Source organism: Prunus dulcis, chromosome 5 (assembly GCF_902201215.1).
Source record: "Prunus dulcis chromosome 5, ALMONDv2, whole genome shotgun sequence".
NCBI lineage: Eukaryota > Viridiplantae > Streptophyta > Magnoliopsida > Rosales > Rosaceae > Prunus > Prunus dulcis.
Genome location: NC_047654.1, coordinates 10667822 through 10689313, shown reverse-complemented (window position 1 = coordinate 10689313; position 21492 = coordinate 10667822). Strand labels below are relative to the sequence as shown.

The following is a 21492-nucleotide window of genomic DNA, read 5'->3' as shown; positions in this document are numbered from 1 at the left end:
AGCTTCAAACCCCTTGGAATTGGTTCACATAGACATCTGTGGACCAATGAAAACAGAATCCCTCTCTGGAAACAGGTATTTTCTACTGTTTACTGATGATCATACTAGGATGTCTTGGGTGTATTTCATTAGAAACAAATCAAGTGCATTGGAGTGTTTCATGAAATTCAAAGCTATGACTGAGCTGCAAAGTGGGTTCAAGATAAAGAGTTTGAGAAGTGACAGGGGTGGAGAATTCTTGTCAGGATAGTTTAACAGTTTTTGTGAAGAATCTGGCATTCAAAGGCAATTAACAGTGGCTTACTCCCCTCAGCAGAATGGAGTAGCTGAGAGGAAGAATAGAACAGTGGTTGAAATGGCTAAATCAATGCTGTATGAGAAAGGTGTCCCTTATGAGTTTTTGGCAGAGGCTGTAAATACTGCAATCTATTTGCTGAATAGATGTCCTACCAAGGCTCTCAATAAGGTAACACCATTTGAGGCCTATACTGGCAGAAAACCAAGAGTTGCACATTTAAAGATATTTGGATCCCCTTGTCATGTGCTTATTCCTTCAGCATTGAGGCATAAGCTTGAAGAAAACAGTCACAAGTGTATTTTTGTAGGCTATGGTCTCTGTGAAAAGGGATATAGACTGTTTGATCCAAGCAATAGGAAGATTATTCTGTCAAGGGATGTGAAATTTGATGAAAAAGGCTTATGGAAATGGGAGAATGCTAGAGAAGGAGAAATGACAGTGCTTGTGCCTACTAGAAATCAAGACTATGCTCTAAATCCAGACTTGAATGCACCACTGCAAATACATGAAGAAGTCATAGCACTAGAAGAACCAAGTCAAAGCTTGGATACACAAACACAAGCAGATGAAGATACTACTCTGCAGGATGAAAGCATTGAAGGAAGTTCTCAAGCTATTGATCATACACCAAAGAAATGGAAGAGCATTAATGACATTATGGCTCAGTGTAATATGTGCATTATGGAGCCTGAGAATTTTGACGAGGCTGATCTATATGAGTCTTGGAGAAGGGCAATGGAAGCTAAGTTAGAAATGATTGAGAAGAATAACACTTGGCAGCTTGTGGAAAGACCCTTTAACAAACCGGTCATTGGTGTCAAATGGGTCTATAAGACCAAGCTTAATCTAGATGGCACTGTACAGAAGAATAAGGCCCGATTAGTGGCTAAAGGCTACTCACAAAAACCTGGAATCGATTACAATGAGACTTTTGCCCCAGTGGCAAGGTTAGATACCATTAGGACTTTGATAGCTCTGGCTGCACAGAAGGAATGGCATTTATACCAACTGGATGTCAAGTCTGCATTTCTGAATGGAGTTCTAAAAGAAGAAGTATATGTGGAGCTGCCGCAAGGTTTTGTGAAAAAGAATGAAGAAATCAAAGTGTATAAGCTGAACAAGGCCTTGTATGGATTAAAACAAGCCCCAAGGGCATGGTATGATGAGATAGATTCCTACTTCAACAAGGCAGGATTTAAGAAAAGTCCAAGTGAAGCTACACTTTATATTAAAACTGATGAAGGCTCAGGTATTCTCATTGTCTCTCTTTATGTGGATGATATTGTTTATACTGGAAGTTGTGTAAAAATGCTTGAAGAATTCAAAAATGACATGATGAAGCATTATGAGATGACTGATCTCGCGCTGCTCTATCATTTTCTTGGCATGGGAGTAGTGCAGACCGATAAATACATATTTCTCCATCAGAAGAAATATGCAATGAAAGTGATTGAGAAGTTTGGTTTAAAAGGTTGTAAGTCTGTGGCGACCCCCTTGGTTGCAAATGAAAGGCTGTGCAAAGAAGATGGAAGTGAGATGGCAGATGAGAGTGAATATAGGCAGATTGTAGGCAGCCTGCTATATCTGACAGCTACTAGACCAGACATAATGTTTGCTTCTAGTTTGCTTGCCAGATTCATGCACAATCCTACCAAGAAACACATAGGAACAGCCAAAAGGGTGTTGAGATATGTTCAAGGCACACTGGATTATGGAGTTGAGTTTAAAAAGGGCAAGGCAGCTACCTTAATAGGCTACTGTGACAGTGACTAGGCAGGCAGTGAGGATGACAGAAGAAGTACCTCAGGATATGTGTTTACTCTGGGATCTGGTATGTTTTCATGGGCCTCAATCAAACAGAATACAGTAGCTCTGTCCACTGCTGAAGCAGAATATGTGAGTGCTGCTGAAGCAACATCACAAGCTAAATGGCTAAGGTTTATACTTGAGGATTTTGGAGAAGAGCAAGTGGAAGGCACACCAATTCTGTGTGACAACACCTCTGCCATAGCAATGGCAAAGAATCCTGTCTTTCATCAGAAATTCAGGCACATAAGCAGGAAATTCCATTTCATCCGAGAAGCTATCCAAGCAAAGGAGATTGAGCTAATCTACTGCAAATCTGAAGATCAAATTGCAGATATCCTAACCAAGGCCTTTATCCAAGGATCGTTTTGTGCATCTCAGAGACCTGCTTGGAGTTAAATCAGTCAAAGGGTTAGAAGGGAGTGTTGATGTGTAACCCCTTTGAGCTGAGCTAAAACCCCTTGCCGCCTAATCGCATTTCGTTTTGAATGTCTCTGTTTTTAGTTTAAAAGTTTTTCTGCTGTTTGTAATAAGAACCATTGGATTAGAGTCCAAGTGGCTTCTTAAGTGAGGTGTTAGATTGTGACAAGTGTAATCATCTTATAGGATGATAGTTCAATGGCTAGGATTAAATCTTGTATAGAGGCAGTTAGAGAAGAATCTCTCTTCTCTCTCCTCAACGGTTATATATTTTTTGGTTGCTGGTAATGAAAGAGAGAGCAGACTTCACTCTTCCAATTTTTCTGTTTTTTCACAGAGAGCAACGTTCTCTCATCCATTCTCTCCCAAATACATCCAAAAATATAGACTCACAAAACTATGAATTCTATCAGATCCATCATTTGCAGTCTGTTTTGTTCACTCTTAAGGTTTGTTTCCCGTTTCAGCTTCAAGTCTTCAGCTTTCAAGTATATGCTAAATTGAAAGCAAATATATAATATTTGGTTGCATTTGTATTTTGTATGTCACAGAGAGACTCATTGGCTACTGATGAGAGGCTTAATGCTCTAGAAGAAGAGGGTCACATCTTTTTCAATTTATTTTTTGCAATTTTCAATTCAATGAAAAAGTAGCAGAAAGGGTTTGTTGGATTTGAGAAATGGGCTTTGCAATGCTTATTAGGTACGGCTTCTGTGGGCTGCATCAAGAAAGTACAACTTCGATCTTCATGTTTTAGAGTCTAAAGCACAAGATGCCGAGGATAGACTCGAAACAGTTGCCTCTCAGGCCCAAAAGGTCATGCACTGATGTACTCAATCCATCTTTGGTCTATGGCTATGTGTGTGTGATGATGTTAGTGTGGTGTTCATTTTGCCATTGGCTTCTTTCTCTTTGCTTTCAAATGGCTGACATTGTTACAGAACAATGGATTCAAATTCAGCGGCTTGAGCAGGCTCTTCATATTACACAAGTAAGTTTTTTCTGCTTGAAACTGGCTTCCGGTTCTTTAATTCATAAGTTTTGCTGATTTACTAATATTTGCTAGTTTCTTTTTGACAAAAAATAAATAAATAGATGAGGAATATGAGGGTTCAAAGACAATTAACAAGATGCACTTTCTTGAAGGTATTATTGGATATCCCACACTCGTAGTATTAGTTCAGAACTTCAGATGGGTTGATATATAGTCAATATAATATTCTGACCATCTGTGAACCGTTGCGGGAATTTAAGTCCCGTCAGCACTGACAGCATCAAGTCTTTTCAACAATTGACCTATTTTGCTTTTTACAAAATATAATCTCACATTAACTCAACAAATATGATGGTTTGTAGTTCATAAGAGCAACTCCACCCATTTGCCCTTAGCCATGGTAAGGGGGAAGCTAGGGTAGCTACTATTCACGTGAATAGTGGTTGCCCTTGCAAATAGTATTTTGTGTTTCCATCCATTGCCATGGCTAAGGGCAATTACTATTCATTTTTTTGTTTTTTCCCCCTATTTTTTAAAGAAAATAATTAATTTGGATAATATTTTCAGATAAGATTTCCGAGTTCTTACGTGTCAAGACTATTCATAATCGGATAAAATTTTCGGATAAGATTTTTGGATTCAAATTTCGGATGAATTTCAAAATTCAAATTTCAGATAAATTTTTGGGTTCAAATTTCGAATGAATTTCAAAATTCAAATTTCAGATAAATTTGGGTTCAAATTTCAGATAAGATTTTCATCCAATCAAATCAAGCCACGTGACATGTCTATCTTGCCAAAATTTTTTATAAAACCAGAGGCTCAGCTCATACTTCTCACACCACATCTTTCTATATTTTCATTTCTAAGAGTTTAGAATTCATACTTCATTCATTCTCAATGGAAGATTTTAGGAGATGCTTGGAGAGGCAAGAGCGAGAAACAAATGAGAGAAACCGTAGAGCAGATGAAATCAATGAGTTGTAGAGACAAGTCGATGAACAAGTTCTCATAGCAGTGGCTTTGCAAGATGAAGAGAACCAAGGTCGCCGCCGTGGTTCACAAGTCGGCCGCCGCTAGAATGTGGAAAGACATAGGCGTTCTTGGGGTAAGAATCTTTTGGAAGATTATTTTATCTCAACTTCTTTGTACTCTGATGTTGATTTTCGAAGGCGATTTAGAATGCAACCTCATTTATTCAATAAAGTCATGCATGATATTTGCAATTATGATGCATACTTTGTTCAAAAGTGTGATGCTACTGGGGTTTTGGGGCTTCTTCCGGAGCAAAAGCTTACAACTGTTATACGAATATTGGCGTATGGAGCATCTGCTGATCAGGTTGATGAGATTGCCCGGATGGGGAAGTCCACTACGTTGGAGGCTTTGGTAAAATTTTTGTCAAGCAGTTGAAACTCTGTACACTAGAGACTACCTGCGTAGACCTACTCCTAATATGCTTATTCTTGCAATCATATTATGTCTCGTGAGCATAATCCTCTATTAAAACCTAAATTTACTATTTGTAATGTGATCATTTGGAAATGAAAGTTGTGCAAAGTGATCATCTCCGTATATTTTCCCTTTTTTAACTACCTTATAACCGCCCAAAAATAAAGAAGCAAAAACTAATGGACGGATTATGTTGTTTGAGAGGACAAAACGTGGCGTTTTGGTTATACCTCGAAGTCATCGACGTCCACGGCACCCCCTCGTTGGTGGTTAGGTCACTGTCCCTTCGCTACCTCGACGAGTCCGTCAGTTCCCTCCCCAGCCCAACTCACCAACCCACTTGCCAAAACCGAAATACAAAAAATATCCTTCCATATATCTCTCCGCTCCATCAACCACCCTTCTCCATTTTCTTTCCTCCAATCTCTCTCTTCACCAAACCCCCCTCTCTCACTCTCTCTTTCTCTTGTACAGCAGTAGCCATGGAAGCTTCACCTGCTCTCTCGCGCATCGGCCTCGCAGGCCTCGCCGTCATGGGCCAAAATCTCGCCCTCAACATCGCCGAGAAAGGCTTCCCCATCTCCGTATACAACCGCACCACCTCCAAGGTCGACGAGACCGTCGACCGGGCCCACAACGAGGGCAATCTTCCTCTCTTCGGTCAGAACAATCCTCGCGACTTCGTGCTCTCCATCCAACGGCCCAGATCCGTCATCATCCTCGTCAAGGCTGGTGCTCCGGTCGATCAGACTATCGCTGCGCTCTCCGCCCACATGGAGCCCGGCGACGCCATCATCGACGGCGGCAACGAGTGGTACGAGAATACGGAGCGTCGAATTGCTGAGGCCACCGGCAGGGGACTTCTCTACCTCGGGATGGGAGTCTCCGGCGGCGAGGAGGGGGCCCGCTACGGCCCCAGCCTCATGCCCGGTGGGTCCCACCAGGCCTACACCAACGTCCAGGATATTCTCCACAAGGTTGCCGCCCAGGTCGAGGATGGTCCCTGCGTGACCTACATCGGAGAAGGGGGTTCTGGTAATTTCGTGAAGATGGTGCATAATGGGATTGAGTACGGCGATATGCAGCTGATTTCGGAGGCGTACGACGTGTTGAAGAACGTCGGGGGGTTGAGCAATGAGGAATTGGGTGAGATTTTTGCAGAGTGGAACAAAGGAGAGCTGGAGAGCTTCTTGATTGAGATAACGGCTGATATTTTCAAGGTTAGGGATGATTTGGCAGATGGGTTTTTGGTGGATAAGCTTTTGGACAAGACTGGGATGAAGGGGACTGGGAAGTGGACTGTGCAGCAGGCTGCTGAGCTGTCTGTAGCTGCGCCCACCATTGCTGCTTCTTTGGACTGCAGATACTTGAGTGGGTTGAAGGAGGAGAGGGAGAAGGCTGAGGAGACTTTGAAGCAAGCTGGGTTTAAGGAAGTGATTGGGAGTGTGACGAGTGGGATTGATAAGAAGAGGTTGATTGATGATGTGAGGCAGGCTTTGTATGCTTCTAAGATTTGCAGTTATGCTCAAGGGATGAACTTGTTGAGGGCCAAGAGTGTGGAGAAGGGTTGGGGATTGAATTTGGGGGAGTTGGCTAGGATTTGGAAAGGTGGGTGTATTATCAGAGCAGTGTTCTTGGATCGGATTAAGAATGCTTATCAGAGGAATCAAAGCTTGCCCAACTTGATTGTTGATCCTGATTTTGCTAAAGAAATGGTGCAGAGGCAAGCTGCGTGGAGGAGAGTTGTTGGGTTGGCTGTATCAGCCGGGATTAGCACTCCCGGAATGTGTGCCAGTTTGTCGTATTTCGATACCTATCGGAGGGGTAGGCTTCCGGCCAATCTTGTTCAGGCGCAGAGGGACTTGTTTGGAGCTCATACTTATGAGAGGGTTGATCGCCCTGGAGCTTTTCATACCGAGTGGACCAAGCTTGCTCAGAAGAGTGGTTCTGGTGTTGGTGCTCTCAATTGAGCGCTTGTTTACTAGTTTGGTTGGTTGTTGATTTGGATTGGATGCTAGTTGTTTTGATACTTGAATTGGAATTGTATGTTTCTTAGAGGCTTCTTTGCTTAGGCATAGCGAATAGCGATCATTGCTTACCCTTGTTAATAAGGAATGCATGCCTTTTGAGTTCAATGAGCTAAATTGTTGTCTTATGATTTCTTTCCATTGTTCACTTTTGCATTTTGAAATGGCTATTCTGTTCCTTGGATTTCAGTGGTGTTCCTTTGTTGAATGTTCTGTCAATCCGATTTATTGTTTCAACTCGAAAAATGGAGATTACTTTTGGTTTATAAGCTAAAAAGAACCTTGCTTTAGGTTCCATGTAGTCACTTTCTTGTGCATGTGTAATTCTGCTGCTTGAACTGGAAACTAGTATATGGATGGATTTTTAATTGTTATATTCAATGAATTTAACTATTTCTCTTATCTCATTAAGGTTTTTTGGGTGGTAATTATGAGTTTGCATCCCCTTCTGTTTCTCTAACAACTTGAGTTAAGAAATTAATCTCAGTAACTTTAACAAGTCTAAGCATAATTTTCCTCGGGGATAAAAGGCTGGGTGTCATCGTGGTCGGCGCATGCTTAGTTGAGAAATCTATTCTTGTTGTCTCAGAAACTGGGCTTTGGTTATCTTAAGACTGGCAATGTTAGTCCCCCTCAGGAGCCCTGATTTTGCTTTTGCATTTACCTTGCGTTCTTTTTCAGTCATGGCTGCCTTGCATTGTGGTTTTGGTTCACAATTTTCTTGTTCAGCGGTCAGCTAACATTGTTGTGAGGTTGAGGGCCTTGAGGCTACTGTAGAAAGGGAGGACATTTTAATGTTATTTTTGTAATGGTGTGAAGCAGTCTGAAAGTCGTTTTATGAGTTCAGACAGACTTATTTTAGGGCTCTGTCAACTGCTCTTGAAGATCTAAGGATGTTACCAAAAAAAAAAATTACTTTGTTCATTACCTACCTCGACTCTCAAGGTGACACGACACCAATTACTCTATCTCATGAAGAGAGTCCAATACTGCATTTTTTGTGGTGTTTCATATAATTATGATATTTCTTTTCTTTTCTATTTTTGGGTAATGCTTGAGAAAAACTTGGCCCAGGCACCTATTAAGGCGTAGCATGTCACTCAACTTGTCACGTTGCTCAAGTATCTTTCAATGTTGCTCAAGTATCTTTCAATGTTGCTCAAGTGTCTTTTGAATATTTCGAATATCCCGAATAAATGCAATCATTTGAAAACCGTATGAGAAAGAATGATGTGAAGCTGGGATCATTAATGACCATCAGAGAATAATATCAAGCAGAGATGATGCAGTTTAAATCTTAATGCTTATTTTCACGACAATAAGAAACTTCATGTTTCACAAGTTCACAATTTCACTCAATAGTTGTTGCTTTTGGCCAAACCATAAAAAGACAAGTGATCTGATGAACCATGGCATGGAGAGCCATTCTCAAGGGCCGGCAGAGTTCTCGTTACTGCAGCAGAAGGCATTTTACTACCCAGAACCCATCTATTTTCAAGAACCAAATCCTCCTCAGCTTGTTTCTCCATCACCTGAATCTTCTTCGCCTTTAGACGCTTCAGAGATGCCATCCCAACATAACCCACCAAAACTATCATGGGAGATGCAAGCACGAACCCTACAACCCACAGAAACTTCAGGCTTCTTTTTCTCTTCAATCGAAGGACGATCGAAAAATGACCTTGCTCTGTGGCGTAGCATACACCAGGGTATCTCATTTCAGTGAGGGAAACTGTCCCATTGGTAGCAAATGATGCACACTTTGCCTTGGAGATCGTGCCTTGATCCAATGTGACATTGGGGAATTGAACCAATATAGGCTTCCCCATGGTTTTGAGACTCAGCTTTGTGGTGCTATTATAACTTGTATTTGATGCATCATAAACCATAAAGCCAACAACAGAAGAGACTAGGGAGTAACCTGGAAGAGTGTAGTAGTGAGAAGACCAATTGCCCAAATTTTGATGGACCAAAGCCAGCCTTTTCACATGAGGCATAGGCATGGTTCTTGATGGGATTTGAAAACAGCTGAAATTAGCAGCACCTCTGTTCCACAATCTCCGGCTTCGAAGCCTTACAACGGAGACTTCCATGCCAGATAAGTTAGCAGGCAGGATAGCCTTGTACAGAACACCAGTGTGAGCCCGGCGCTCAGAAAGGGCCTTGAAGGCCAAATCTCTAGCAAACCCATCTAAAGAGTCACTTGTAGAGTTGGACAAGCAGCACAAACATGAACTCAAAAGAAAGGTGAAGAAAAAACACAAACAATTTATGCTCATTTTGGTTCCTGTCAAGACTTAACCCAGAAGTCAGATTGGTCTAAACAATGCAGCAGCTGAGCATATGCTACTTGAGGATTATGATAAAAGGGATTGCAATTTAGCTTTTTCTGAAAGTGGTTTTTGTGAAGGTGTGTGTGTTTTATGGTGCATTATGATGTGTTTCTGCAAAAGATAGTCAGCATGCCAAGTGGTCCCTCAAGGAAAGGACTTTTTTGAATTCTTCAAACGTTGGTCTTGACTTTTGTCAGACTGATAAACAATGGAAGAGCGCAGTTTAGGAGAATCCAATCCATTTCAATTTTATTCAATTACTTTTTGACAACTAATTGAATGTTAGATTATGTGTAAAGAAACAAGAAATCTAAGGCCATTGAATGCGGGTGGAACAATTAGTGTTTGGTACTTATTAGCATAAACGACACGCGTTGATTGCTCTGGTAATTTGGTGGCAATTTAACCATGAAATTATTCAGACCAAAGAAAAGGGAACGAAAAGACTTTCTTTGACTTTGCACTAGTTTTGTCATGCATTTGACCGCTAAGGACTTTCTTTGGCATCCAATTTGTTCTTCTTTTTATTTTCTTTTTTCCTTTTTGATCTGAGGTTGGAAAGAAATGGGCTAACGAAGTAAGCCCTACTTAATAGGCCTAAAAAACACAGAAGGAAACCAACATTGGGCGAAAACCATGCAACATAACAAAAGATGACTAACAATGGAAAACCGACGTTACGCAAATAATATTCACTACTTTCCATACAAAACCAATTAGACAAGAAAATCCGTCATCCAATCCAATTATGTCAATTTTGAAATTTAGAGTTCTAGTCTAATAAAAACTAAATTTGATTAAATTATATTAAATCGATCCGTTAAGCGAATTGAATTGAATCTTGAACACTCAAAAAGAACAATGCCATGGCAAACGACTAATCAAAGTAGTGGAAGGAGGTGGTGCTATACACCCTGCCTAACAGACTATACACACCTTCCTTTGCTTCAGTGTAAACACACTTGAATTGTTGGCCATTGCAGACCTATAACATGTAACCAACCATTTGATTTTCTATTTTCAAGTCCTATTTTCTCGTTAATCAAATGCACCATATATCTGATATATGGTACTCAATCTTAGTCTTGGATTTGAAATCCGAAACCTATTAATTTGTATTTAAAATTGGATCCCAAACAACCGAACGTGATTGGGATGTTTGTTTCAAACCCAATCCCACCAAAATGAACTGGTTGACTCCCCCAAAAAGGTCACCAGACAACAGGGTAGCAGCCGGCACTTACACTTCTCTTCCAAGCCTACTTAACAACCACATTTTTCTAGTCCATAGCAATCGTCTAAGTGGATTTAGAAATTAAATTAACTTGAAATTTTATGTATGCTTACATTGTAATTCGAATAAAACTATTACTATTTTATACACATGCGCCCTAACCTAACCTAATAGTTATCACATTTTTATTCTCACTTTCTTTATTCAATAATTAATTATTTTATTTTTAATCTAAACTAGACGGGCAGAAGGGAGGCGGACAAACCTATTATTTGTAAATTATTTAAGTTCGAGTTCCTCCTTCCAATAATTAGATTTTTTTTATTTTTTTATTTTTCATTTTCGTGAAAAAAAAAACTTATCTAATTTTTAGAAAGGAAAAAAAACCCGGACGACCGCCCGTGCGGGTTAGCATTCTTTTTCAATTGAAAGATAAGCCCCCCCCTGTTAACGTTATATTGTTTATTTTACTCGTTTAATTTTAGGCATTTTGAATTGGGCAAAGGGTTTCGCAGTGGACATGACGAAACCGAACGTCGATCTTCTCCGTCGTCGGACGATTACGGACTCGGACCAATCGCCGAGTGGGCTTGGCGAGTCGGGCTCCGACCCGGAGGCCCAGGACTTCACCTTTGCGTTCAATGATATCAATTTCTCCGATCGGATTTTGAGGATCGAAATCGTACCCGATTCCCCCGAGGCCAAACCCGACGGTGTGGGATGTTCCACAGCCTCTGACTGGGAGCGTAACAAAAAGAGAAGGAGGGCCGATATTAAGAGAGACAGTGGTAATTTTTTATTTTTTATAGTTATTTATTCATTTAATTTTGAAAATTTTCGGTTGGTGGTTGGTGGTCTGGATGGAATTGGGTTTTGTTTGCTTGCTGTGAAAACGAGGGAAATCGAAGGAAAGTGGAGGTCTTTAATGGTTTCTTTATGGATCTTTGAGTGGAACTGATGGGGAGTGTGTGTGCCTTAATAGTGCTCAAGTGGGTGCGTGTGCATTTGGCTTAATTTTGGTCGATAGGGTTTAGGGTTTGAAAATGTGAAGTGTTTGTTAGTTTCTGCACAACCCCATAAAGCATAGTTTCTTGAATTTAGGCAAAAAGCTACATTTTTTTTGTGCATGTTATGTTGGCTTGTTGTTTTGTTTGTGGTGTAAGATAGTCTACTACAGTGAGAGAAAACTACATTTATGGCACTTTGCCGTGTCCATGATTGTTGATAAGTTTTTAAATTTCAGTTAACGAGGTTAATTTAATTAAGAGGATGCTATTTTTGAAGAAATGGGTATTAATATAAATACTTAGCACCAGTTATTGAATTTGCGGTATCTAATAGCATGTGTGTTTTGTAATACCTTATTGGTTAACATATAATAACAATATGATGGTGTAATGGCCTTTGTATGTTGTCTCTGTTTAACAAGAATTCTTCCTATTTCTAGTTTTTATTCTTTCCTTTTTTTTTTCCTGCCACATTTCTTTACTATCTTGAGTTTGAACTGTTTAGGCATTCCGTGCATCAGCACACGTATTTTACTTACTCTAGTTTTTACGTTACTAGAAAAGAAAATGTGAACTTTTGCTTTTAGAATCCATGTGAATATCCATATTACTGATTTGGATTATAATTGCTCTTTTGCTCTTAGCTGAGGACATTCTTGCGCACAGTGAGGAGCAGGTCTTAAACTGTAACATACCAGATACAGTGGATGATGTGGCATTTGAAAATCAAGATGAGGAAGCTGCGGCAATGAACGAGTCACCTTCTGGCGTTGGAAGAGGTACATCCTTTTGGTCTCTCTTGTTGTTACTCGCCAATCTGCCTGTACTGGAAAAATTGTATGAATTTTGTTGCCTTCAATCTAAATTAGCTTACCCTACTCATATGTACAGAATATGAAGTTTTGTTTTCTTCCTACTACTAGTATACTGCGTTGGTGATTTCTCATGCAAATCTACTTTATTACATTTGAAAGAGCACACATTTATGTATCATCATTGTATATCAATTACTTCTGTGGCTTGTGTTATTTCTGGGTCACCATCGTGTACTGTATTTTAATATCCAGTTATTGAATCGCTATGGTAGGATTTTGACGATTCACTAGAAACTTTTGTAGTTGATGAAGCTGTGCATAGCAATGACTCGTCCTGGAGCATGGACTGTTCTACAGTTCTCAAGGTCAACACCATACATGTCAGTTCTCCAATTTTGGCTGCAAAGAGTCCATTTTTCTATAAGGTGAGGGATCCTGTCCTGGTGATTGCTGCTTTTGTTCAATGGCTATCTCCAGTCACTAACTTGTTCATTTTGTGCCTCCTATAGTTGTTTTCGAATGGGATGAGAGAGTCAGAACAACGGCAAGTAACTTTAAGAATTCACGCATCTGGTAATTGCTCCCAAATTGTATTATCAGATAGTTAAAAATGTTGATCTATCTCCGTAAGGAAATTTGCAAACTGTAGTTATGCTATTTCTTCAAAAAAAGAAAATCGTTAAATTTTGTGATAGCCTTCTCTAACAATAACTACACTTTCTTTCTTTAATCCAAATGCAGAAGAAGCTGCCCTCATGGACCTTATTAATTTTATGTATAGTAACACTCTATCCACGATAACACCTCCTGCTTTGTTGGATGTGTTCAAGGTTGCTGACAAATTTGAGGTTGCATCTTGCATGAGATATTGCAGTAGGGAATTGCGGAAGTTTCCTATGACTCGCGAGTCTGCTTTGCTTTATTTGGACCTTCCGTCTAGTGTTTTGATGGCTGATGCAGTTCAGCCACTGACAGATGCAGCAAAACAGTTCCTTGCTGGATGCTACAAAGAGATATCCAAGTGAGCTTCTTTCACACAACTCTAGTCTCTTTTGGAGATATATATATTTTTATTTTTTATTTTTTATTTTTTATTTTATTTTTTTTTTACTTGAAGTTTTCAAGTGTTCTAATCCTTTTCTGTTTCCACCCATTTGTGAAGGCCTCTTGTTTATGTTTGGGTAAATAAGTTTTCAGAGCCTTTTTATTTCCTAAACATGCAACCACCTTTTGTTTTCCCTATTTTTCTTCCAGTATTAACATTTACTTATATGGCCTGAATTCTTGTAAAGCGTCCATTCCCTCCATTCTCGGTTGATTAAATCAGTCAATATTAATTGATTTAATCCATTATCTTTATTGAGTGAATTGCATATTCAACAGTATGATTCTTGAACTGCTATATTTCTTATCAGGTTCCAGGATGAGGTGCTCAACTTGCCCCTGGCCGGTATTGAGGCTGTACTGTCTAGTGATGATCTCCAGGTGGCATCAGAGGATGGCATTTATGATTTTGTGCTAAGGTGGGCTCGGTCCCATTATCCAAAACTGGAAGAACGACGAGAAGTCCTTGGCTCACGCCTTGGTCGGCTCATTCGTTTTCCACACATGTCGTGCCGGAAGCTTAGGAAGGTCCTAACCTGCAATGACTTTGATCCTGCACTTGCATCAAAGATAGTACTTGAGTCTTTGTTTTTTAAGGCTGAGGCACCATTCAGGCAGCGCTCCCTTGCTCTAGGGGATCGTCGCTTTGGGGAGCGGTCTTACAAATACCGGCCAATCAAGCTGGTGGAATTTGAACAACCCCATGACCAATGTATTGTGTTCCTGGACCTAAAGCGTGAAGAATGTGCACGGTTATTTCCAGGTGGTCGGGTGTACTCACAGGCTTTTCACCTTGGTGGGCAGGGATTTTTCTTATCAGCCCATTGCAACATGGACCAACAAAGCTCATTTCATTGCTTTGGGCTGTTTTTGGGGATGCAAGAGAAGGGATCGGTTAGTTTTACAGTTGACTATGAGTTCTCAGCAAGGTCAAAGCCCGGGGAGGATTATTTGAGTAAATACAAAGGAAATTACACTTTCACCGGAGGGAAGGCTGTTGGCTATCGCAACTTGTTTGGTATACCCTGGACGTCATTCATGGCCGATGACAGCATCTATTTCATCGATTCTGTTCTCCATCTCAAGGCTGAGCTCACCATCAGGCAATGAGTTCTTTCTAGGCGGAGTGATTTGGAAGAGCTTTGATTGCCTTGTCTAACACCCCCTGTAGTTTAGATGTCTGGCAGGTTTAGGTACATTTTGGCATCAAAGACTGGGTTGTAGTTTAATTTACCCCGGTCAAGCTGTTCTCATATCTTCAACTCTTCGTTCCCAAAGAAATGAAAAACGTAGGGTTACTGAAAACCTTTTGTTTTTGCCTTTATCATTTTCTTTTTCAACTATCTTTTCAGTAAATTACTGTTTTTTTGGCTCTATTGGTAATGGAATATGTAGTGAAATGGGCTTTTTCGAGACCAAATTTCAACTCTTCTGCCATTTTTTTTTTATAAAAAGAAGTCCAAATTTCGTGCACCCAAAAACAGGCCAAGTTTCAACTCGGCCCAATTCCAATAAGAAATTGGCTTATGCTTTAGAGTGGGAATGTATATCTGGGACACGAGGCAAACAAAACAAAACCAAATTTCCGACCCAAAAAAAAAAAACAAAACAAAACAAAACCACATGAGATTCTATTAATGTTTGTTTGTATCTTTCATTTTTCTATTTACGTTAGGTGCAAAGATAACTAGGCAAATCAGATGGCAATTTTTGTACTTGTTAAGCTATTTGGCACAGTAAACTTCGTGACGCTTGCTGCTGTTTACAAGTCCACCTGCTCATCATAGCTTAGCTTGGAATGATGAAACTGTAAATTTTAGAGTTCAAACAGTATTGCTTCTTATCGTTCGAACATCCAAGTATGGTATATGCAGTTTTTACCTTTCTGTGGAATTGGAATAAATAATCCATTTATGTACGAGGGATATTTGGAGAAACCTCTTTTTGGTTTTTTTGCTATGTAGACGTTCGGACGTTATTATTGTGCATATGTCATGTACCTTTTAAGTAAATTTAGGTTTTAGCCACAAAAAAACTTTCACTTTTGGAAAAAGCCAAAGCTTTTTCAAAATAGAAAAACCTCTCAGCTTTTAAATCAAAGACATACAAATGTAAAGGATTCCTTAAGAAATCCAAAAATAAATAAGGACAATTTTGTCTATTTTGGCTTCTTTTAAAAAATTTCTCTCTCATTTGGCCTTTTCCAAAGTCTCTCTATTTTTTACTACCCCTCTCTACTTCCTCTATATTTGCGTTATATATATCCACAAGAAAGAAACAGTCCCATCAAAATTAATCAACCATCTATATAGTACTTTTAATCAAAATGGGAATATAACTCATTGAATTTTTATATTCTTGATTCTGATTTAACCCCTAAAAGAAAAGAAATGAAGATTATGTTCGTGTTGCTTCCTCACTCCAAGTCTCCAAGTACATGTTATTGAGACAAACAATCTTAAATATTTTGCTCATGTGAAAGAATGAATCTTTGCTTTGTTAAATCTTCATCACTAGCTTCATTAAAATTGATTAAATATACAACGTTAAATGGGTGCTTGTGCTTCACCAGAGCAAAGTTAAATTCTGTCTCCTTTAATTAGTTTGTTAAACAAATTGAAAGTAGCAACAGCTATGGATCATTAACTTGTTAATTATATTAATTACGAAAATCTTTGCTTTATTGCCGACCCCGGCATGAGGAATTGAAACCATGCGTACTAGTACGTAACACCAAAAGTTTGATCTGGCTTTACAAATTTTATATGAATTTATTAGCAGCCAAGGCATCCCAGCATTACAATTTACATGGGATCTGCTTGCTTTGTTCAGTCATATCAACAAAGCTAAGGCAACCTTTTAACCTTTGAACAGTATTGTGTCTGCCTACATGCTTAGAATATGCATCTATCACCACCATAAGGCATGAATATCACACCTCAAAGAGGCAACTCTCTATCCTATTATTGTTATTTTTTTCCTACCTCCTCTGTTGTTCATGTTTTTCTTCTTTATATCACCACTTAACGATGCCTTTGTCATTCAATCTGCCACGTGATACATAAGTTCTCATTTCCAGATTATTAGATAAATAATTAAGTCGTGTTATGACACGACTTAATTAACTTTGATTATATTAAGTCGTGTCATGTCATAGCTTGTGATTCGTGCTTTTTTATTTTTTTGTGAGTAAAAATAGACTTTATTAAGTAGATAAAAAGTAGGAGACACAAGTTCATGCTTAACCAAAAGATGCAGTGCCTGATTATACTCACTATTCGTGTTATATGTCATGTCATAATTAATTATAATTTCACCAATTTAACTTATCATATTGGATTATTTGACACTAATTCGACCAACGATGAAAAAGAAGAGAGTAATGAGCTCACATGTACAAGATAAGTTTGGTAGCCATATTCAATACAAAAAGCACACAGAATTTACTCGCAAATTTGTTTCCCCGATATTATCTTCAGCAACATAACCCGAAGGTGTTTTTTCTTCCCAACACACTGCTGATTATTTCTATAAGTTTAAGAAAATGAACATTGTAGATTCCCTAAACCCTACATATTATTATTCTCAGAACTCATCAGAAGAGAAAAAAAGTTTAAATATATAAACACACACATATATATATATTATAATTTAAAAGAAAGCATTATTCTCTGTGAAGGCAATGCTTTGGATTTCAATATCACATCAAAGGGTTGAAAGACGAGAAAGAAAGAAAGAAAATGTAGAAAACCAACAAAACCGGCAAGGCCAGAGCATAATTGCAGAGATGAATAGACAGTCGGCAGATAAATATCATATTTATGAATATGAATGATTCTTGCAAACCCCATTGTGACAAAAAGATGGACTTCAAAATTTGCATGACAGGTAATGGAAAAATACAGAAACAAACAGCTGTGGAATGGAAGAGGCATGGATCAATCAACCCTTTTTTCTATAACAAATATCTGCATGAAATGAAATGAAATGATCGAAATGAAATGCCCTCTGCCTGCCCACTGCTGATCAGTGCTGACGTACCTTGTCTGTTGCTTGAGACTGCCTCTGCATTATTATCTGAGAAACCCTCTTCGCTAAATATAGAAAATGCTCCATTAAAGATTTTATATACGTTATGGATTTCTAATATCATTCATTGAATTGCATGTGTACGGAAAGTATAAAATTCATTAACGCATTTAATGAATGGTTGAGATTAAAAATCTTTAATCAACGGTTAACATAAAATTCTTTACGGATAAGTTCCCTATTATATGTACTGTGATTTGTGGATAGTTAGTTACTTATATTAGAAGCTTGCCTTCAAATTTTGTACCCAATAAAGAATAAATCATGATACTTTATCCAAACCAAACATTGATATATTAATATTTGATATTTTCTTATTGATTACTACCATTTGCTAATACACATAAATGGATATATTAATTTGATGTGTGATTTAATATCTTTCGTCGCTCCTAATTTAAGTAGGTCTAAATTGAAATTTCATAATCAAACGAGGATTCATTTATCTCGTTGAATAAAACCTTAATGCCATAAAATAAAAGATAGAACAAAATATGAGAAGCTTCCGAGTACTTTTATCTCGAGACTCATGGTCATGGATGGACATTTTTACTTGGGAGGAAGGACTGACCATTAAAACAAACCAAATCCGCAAGAAAAAATATGATCCAATAATACGATTAAGAAACACTTTGGACAGAGGTTATTGGTCGGATTAAGGAAAAAAAAAAACAGTACAGGTGCAAGCAAAGCAGTGCAATAAAGGGATGCCATTAGAAGAGAAGAGATGGATAGAATAGAAAGATGGATGGACAGAGGAGAGGAGAGTAGGCAGAGAAAGTAGTGAAGTGATTGGACAAATGGAAAAGAAATGTTATAGTAAGAAAATGGTGAATAGAAAGGAAAGGAAATGGGGGTACCATTTCTCATTTTTCAGGGCAGCCTTTTTGGGTTGATAAGACCCCGATTTCAGCAAGTGACTCAGAATCTGATGTGATTACAAAATTTTCTTTTAATTATTTCCGCATTCCCATCATATTCCCGTTGGCTCACGCTTGGTTCCCTCCCCCAACCCCATCCCCCTCTCTCTATGTCTGCTTCCTAATTATTTCACCTTTGAATATCTTATATATTCCTTTCCAAAAAAATAAAATAAAATTTATTCTACATTATTGGGGCAAGCTTAATTTGTTGGTCTGCACTTAGCTAAGTAATTCAATAAAATGTTGAAATCCCATCCAAAAGTAATTCTTCCATAACAGTAGGCATATTTGATTGATTTTATTATGATCCAACGCAATACTAAAAAACCTTATATTCTATGCAATGGCAAAACTAGCATTACTAAAAATCTTGAAATGCCTCTTGTTTTTTTAGTATAAGCGATAGTCTAAACTACATAAGAGAGGATTTCTCACACACACACAACTGATGCCATAGGATTCGAGCCTGAGATCTCTCTTGTTTTTATCCAATAAACTATTCATCAAATGTTGCTCCATTACTTTGGTTACCTAATCAATTGCATTGCACCATTTATTAATTACATCGAAGTGGCATACAAAGTATGGCTTCCATTAAGGAAAGAGGAAAGGGAAGATAGGAGATTAAGTTAAATCAATACATGAAGTTTGAGAGCTATGTGTAATTGATTTGCCAAACAAGGAAATTAAGCAATAATTTGAAGGCTACGACAAGTGTTGACACTTCCCAAATCAAGCAAGAATTCCCAATGATTTTTTCCACATGGCGTGCTAGGAATCTTCACTAAAAAGATTAAATGTTTTGCTCGCTCGAACGAGCTTAAACTGAAACCACACTTTAATCTAAATCCGTAACAATTTCGAGTATTTTTAAATTCAAACACTCCATTCATAAATCAAATCAGTTTGCATCAGGCCAAACCTAAAATCATGCACACTTGCTCTTCTTTTAACGACAAACTATTCAATGAAAGAAGAGTCGACAACGATAAGGGTTTGAATATTTGACACCGAAGAGGATGGAAAGAAAAAGCTAACCCAGGAATGCTAGTTATTTAAAAAGTTTCAGCATGAGAAATTATTTTGGGGGATTATATATATAATTATTTATTTATTTGTAGAAGCAGTGGTCTAAATTACTCTAAATTAATTTAATTTATAGGAAGAGAGACTTTCGAATTTGGGTGTAAATGGGTGGGTTTACCGTCTTGTCCAACTGACCTGACGTAAGACTTTTATAATTTAAAAATGAATAGTTTACGGTTATAAACACAAATGAGTTGTTCAGCATTTTAAAACAAAAATGAGTATTGATGAGTCTCTTTTTTCTTTTGTGAGATCTTGAGGTAAAGTGACACGAACTATACAATTTATTTCCAACTTTTTTCAGTTCGTTCATTTACCAACTTCGCTGTGGTTTTCTTTTTTGTATTAATAATTTTTTTTCTTCTTGAAGCTCAAGAACTGGGGTTTTACGTTTTGGACTTGAATTGACACACAATTTATTACGAACATGTCTCGTAGGGACGTTCGTTGTTCAATTGTCTTTTCGCCGATGAAAAGATATATAGTGACATATCAATTTGGTTTCTACTACTGATCAAAACTTGAACAGCTTTTAGTCGTATAATTTTATGTGCTTCAAAATATCAGTATGTAGAATAAACTTGTTTTGTTATTTTATGCGCTTTCAATAATCTAATTACTTAAGGTATGACAAGTCAAATTCCAAGTTAACACCGTCAAGTTTATATAAATTTTTTTAAAAAAATAACCAACTAAAATAAAATAAAAAACCTCCGACAACGCCCCTACACCCACAGGCTTCCCTCTTTGACGTCAGCCAACCTCCCCTCTTCTCTCTCCCCTTCTATCTCCCCTTGTAATCACATGGTAGGGGATAGAGGCAACAGAGTGGTGGATCGTCCCCTTGGTCGATCCTAATGCCCCACAATCACCACCCCAACACCCAATTTGAAACCCATCAGGAAAGCATCAACCTCTCCAAAACCAAAATTGAAGAGGAGGAGGCAGGTTGGTTGTTGGTGAGAAGGAGGGAGTTTCCTGTAGCGTGGGTTGGTGGTTAGTTGAATTACTAGGAAAGACAGAAAGTGGGGGCGAGAGAGGAGGGGAGGTTGGTTGGTCGTGATAGGCGGAGGGAGCTGCCTAGGTTAAGGGGTCGACCATGGTGTCGTGTAGTTGACCGATAGGTTTTTTAATGTTGTTTTTTAAATATAATTTGGACTTAACATTGTTAACAGAGAATAGTAATTGGAATTTGACGTGTTATATTATAGGTGGTTAAATTATTACAATGATCGAAATTTGACAAAATAAGAATAAATGCACGATTATTAAATGCAGAAGCTCAAAATTCCCTACCCATACTCCAGGCCCCACAGCGTGTGTGTAGGCAAATCAGGAACTCGCACAATAACAATAGGATTCGAACAGCTGACCATTGAGTTTACAGTTGGCCCCAACTCGTCCTTCTCATGGGGCAGAAATTATATTGTTGTTCCCTCAAATAATGAATCTGCATTGTTGGACCCAAAAAACTGAAGTTAACTAAACCTTAAACCCATATTATATGAAATGAAAGGCATGCACTGATGTAAAACAGGACCAGTTGTCCGTCCAGATCTAAGTAACCCACACAATTGCTAACACGTGGCACACATATATACATATGATATTTAATTAATAACATTAATCAGGTTTGTACAGTTCTTTTCTTTTGGTAAAGACTTAAAAAAAGACCATATAATATATCGGACGGACCTGCATAGATTAGTATTAAAATAGAAAACAAAAAGGCTAGTAGGATTTTGTCAAATTAGGCTTGTATCCATGAAACCCTAGCTAGGAAGATTTAGGTTTTTACTGGAATCTCTAGCTATAGGGTTCAATCAATCAGCATTTCTCTTTTCTTTTTTTGTACTTATTTAGCTTCATAGTCTCACTCCCTGTAGCAACTTTCTTTGTCAACA

The 21492-nt window shown here is 38.3% G+C and overlaps 3 protein-coding genes across 3 annotated transcripts; 2 read left to right on the top strand and 1 right to left on the bottom strand.

Moving 5' to 3' along the window:
- Window positions 1-5133: 5133 nt before the first annotated feature.
- On the top strand, window positions 5134-7186 carry LOC117627922 (6-phosphogluconate dehydrogenase, decarboxylating 3, chloroplastic). The gene has a single exon (XM_034360239.1). The coding sequence runs from the start codon at window positions 5150-5152 to the stop codon at window positions 6938-6940; it is 1791 nt and encodes a 596-aa protein (XP_034216130.1). The 5' UTR covers window positions 5134-5149; the 3' UTR covers window positions 6941-7186.
- A 1105-nt stretch (window positions 7187-8291) lies between these two features.
- LOC117628358 lies at window positions 8292-9368 on the bottom strand. Its single transcript, XM_034360786.1, has one exon. The coding sequence runs from the start codon at window positions 9274-9276 to the stop codon at window positions 8353-8355; it is 924 nt and encodes a 307-aa protein (XP_034216677.1). The 5' UTR covers window positions 9277-9368; the 3' UTR covers window positions 8292-8352.
- A 1651-nt stretch (window positions 9369-11019) lies between these two features.
- Window positions 11020-14830, top strand: LOC117628586 (BTB/POZ domain-containing protein POB1-like). Its single transcript, XM_034361071.1, has 6 exons — window positions 11020-11352; window positions 12216-12350; window positions 12690-12811; window positions 12896-12959; window positions 13128-13407; window positions 13802-14830. The coding sequence occupies exons 1-6, from the start codon at window positions 11085-11087 to the stop codon at window positions 14598-14600; spliced, it is 1668 nt and encodes a 555-aa protein (XP_034216962.1). The 5' UTR covers window positions 11020-11084; the 3' UTR covers window positions 14601-14830.
- Window positions 14831-21492: the final 6662 nt, after the last annotated feature.

Excerpts from the sequence above, each read along its gene's own strand:
- LOC117628586 (XM_034361071.1), top strand. The coding sequence starts at position 11,085 with ATGACGAAACCGAACGTCGATCTTCTCCGTCGTCGGACGATTACGGAC. Across the intron at positions 11,353-12,215 it reads CGATATTAAGAGAGACAGTG|CTGAGGACATTCTTGCGCAC; the intron begins GTAATTTTTTAT and ends TTTTGCTCTTAG. Across the intron at positions 12,351-12,689 it reads ACCTTCTGGCGTTGGAAGAG|TTGATGAAGCTGTGCATAGC; the intron begins GTACATCCTTTT and ends AAACTTTTGTAG.
- LOC117627922 (XM_034360239.1), top strand. The coding sequence starts at position 5,150 with ATGGACGGATTATGTTGTTTGAGAGGACAAAACGTGGCGTTTTGGTTA.
- LOC117628358 (XM_034360786.1), bottom strand. The coding sequence starts at position 9,276 with ATGAGCATAAATTGTTTGTGTTTTTTCTTCACCTTTCTTTTGAGTTCA.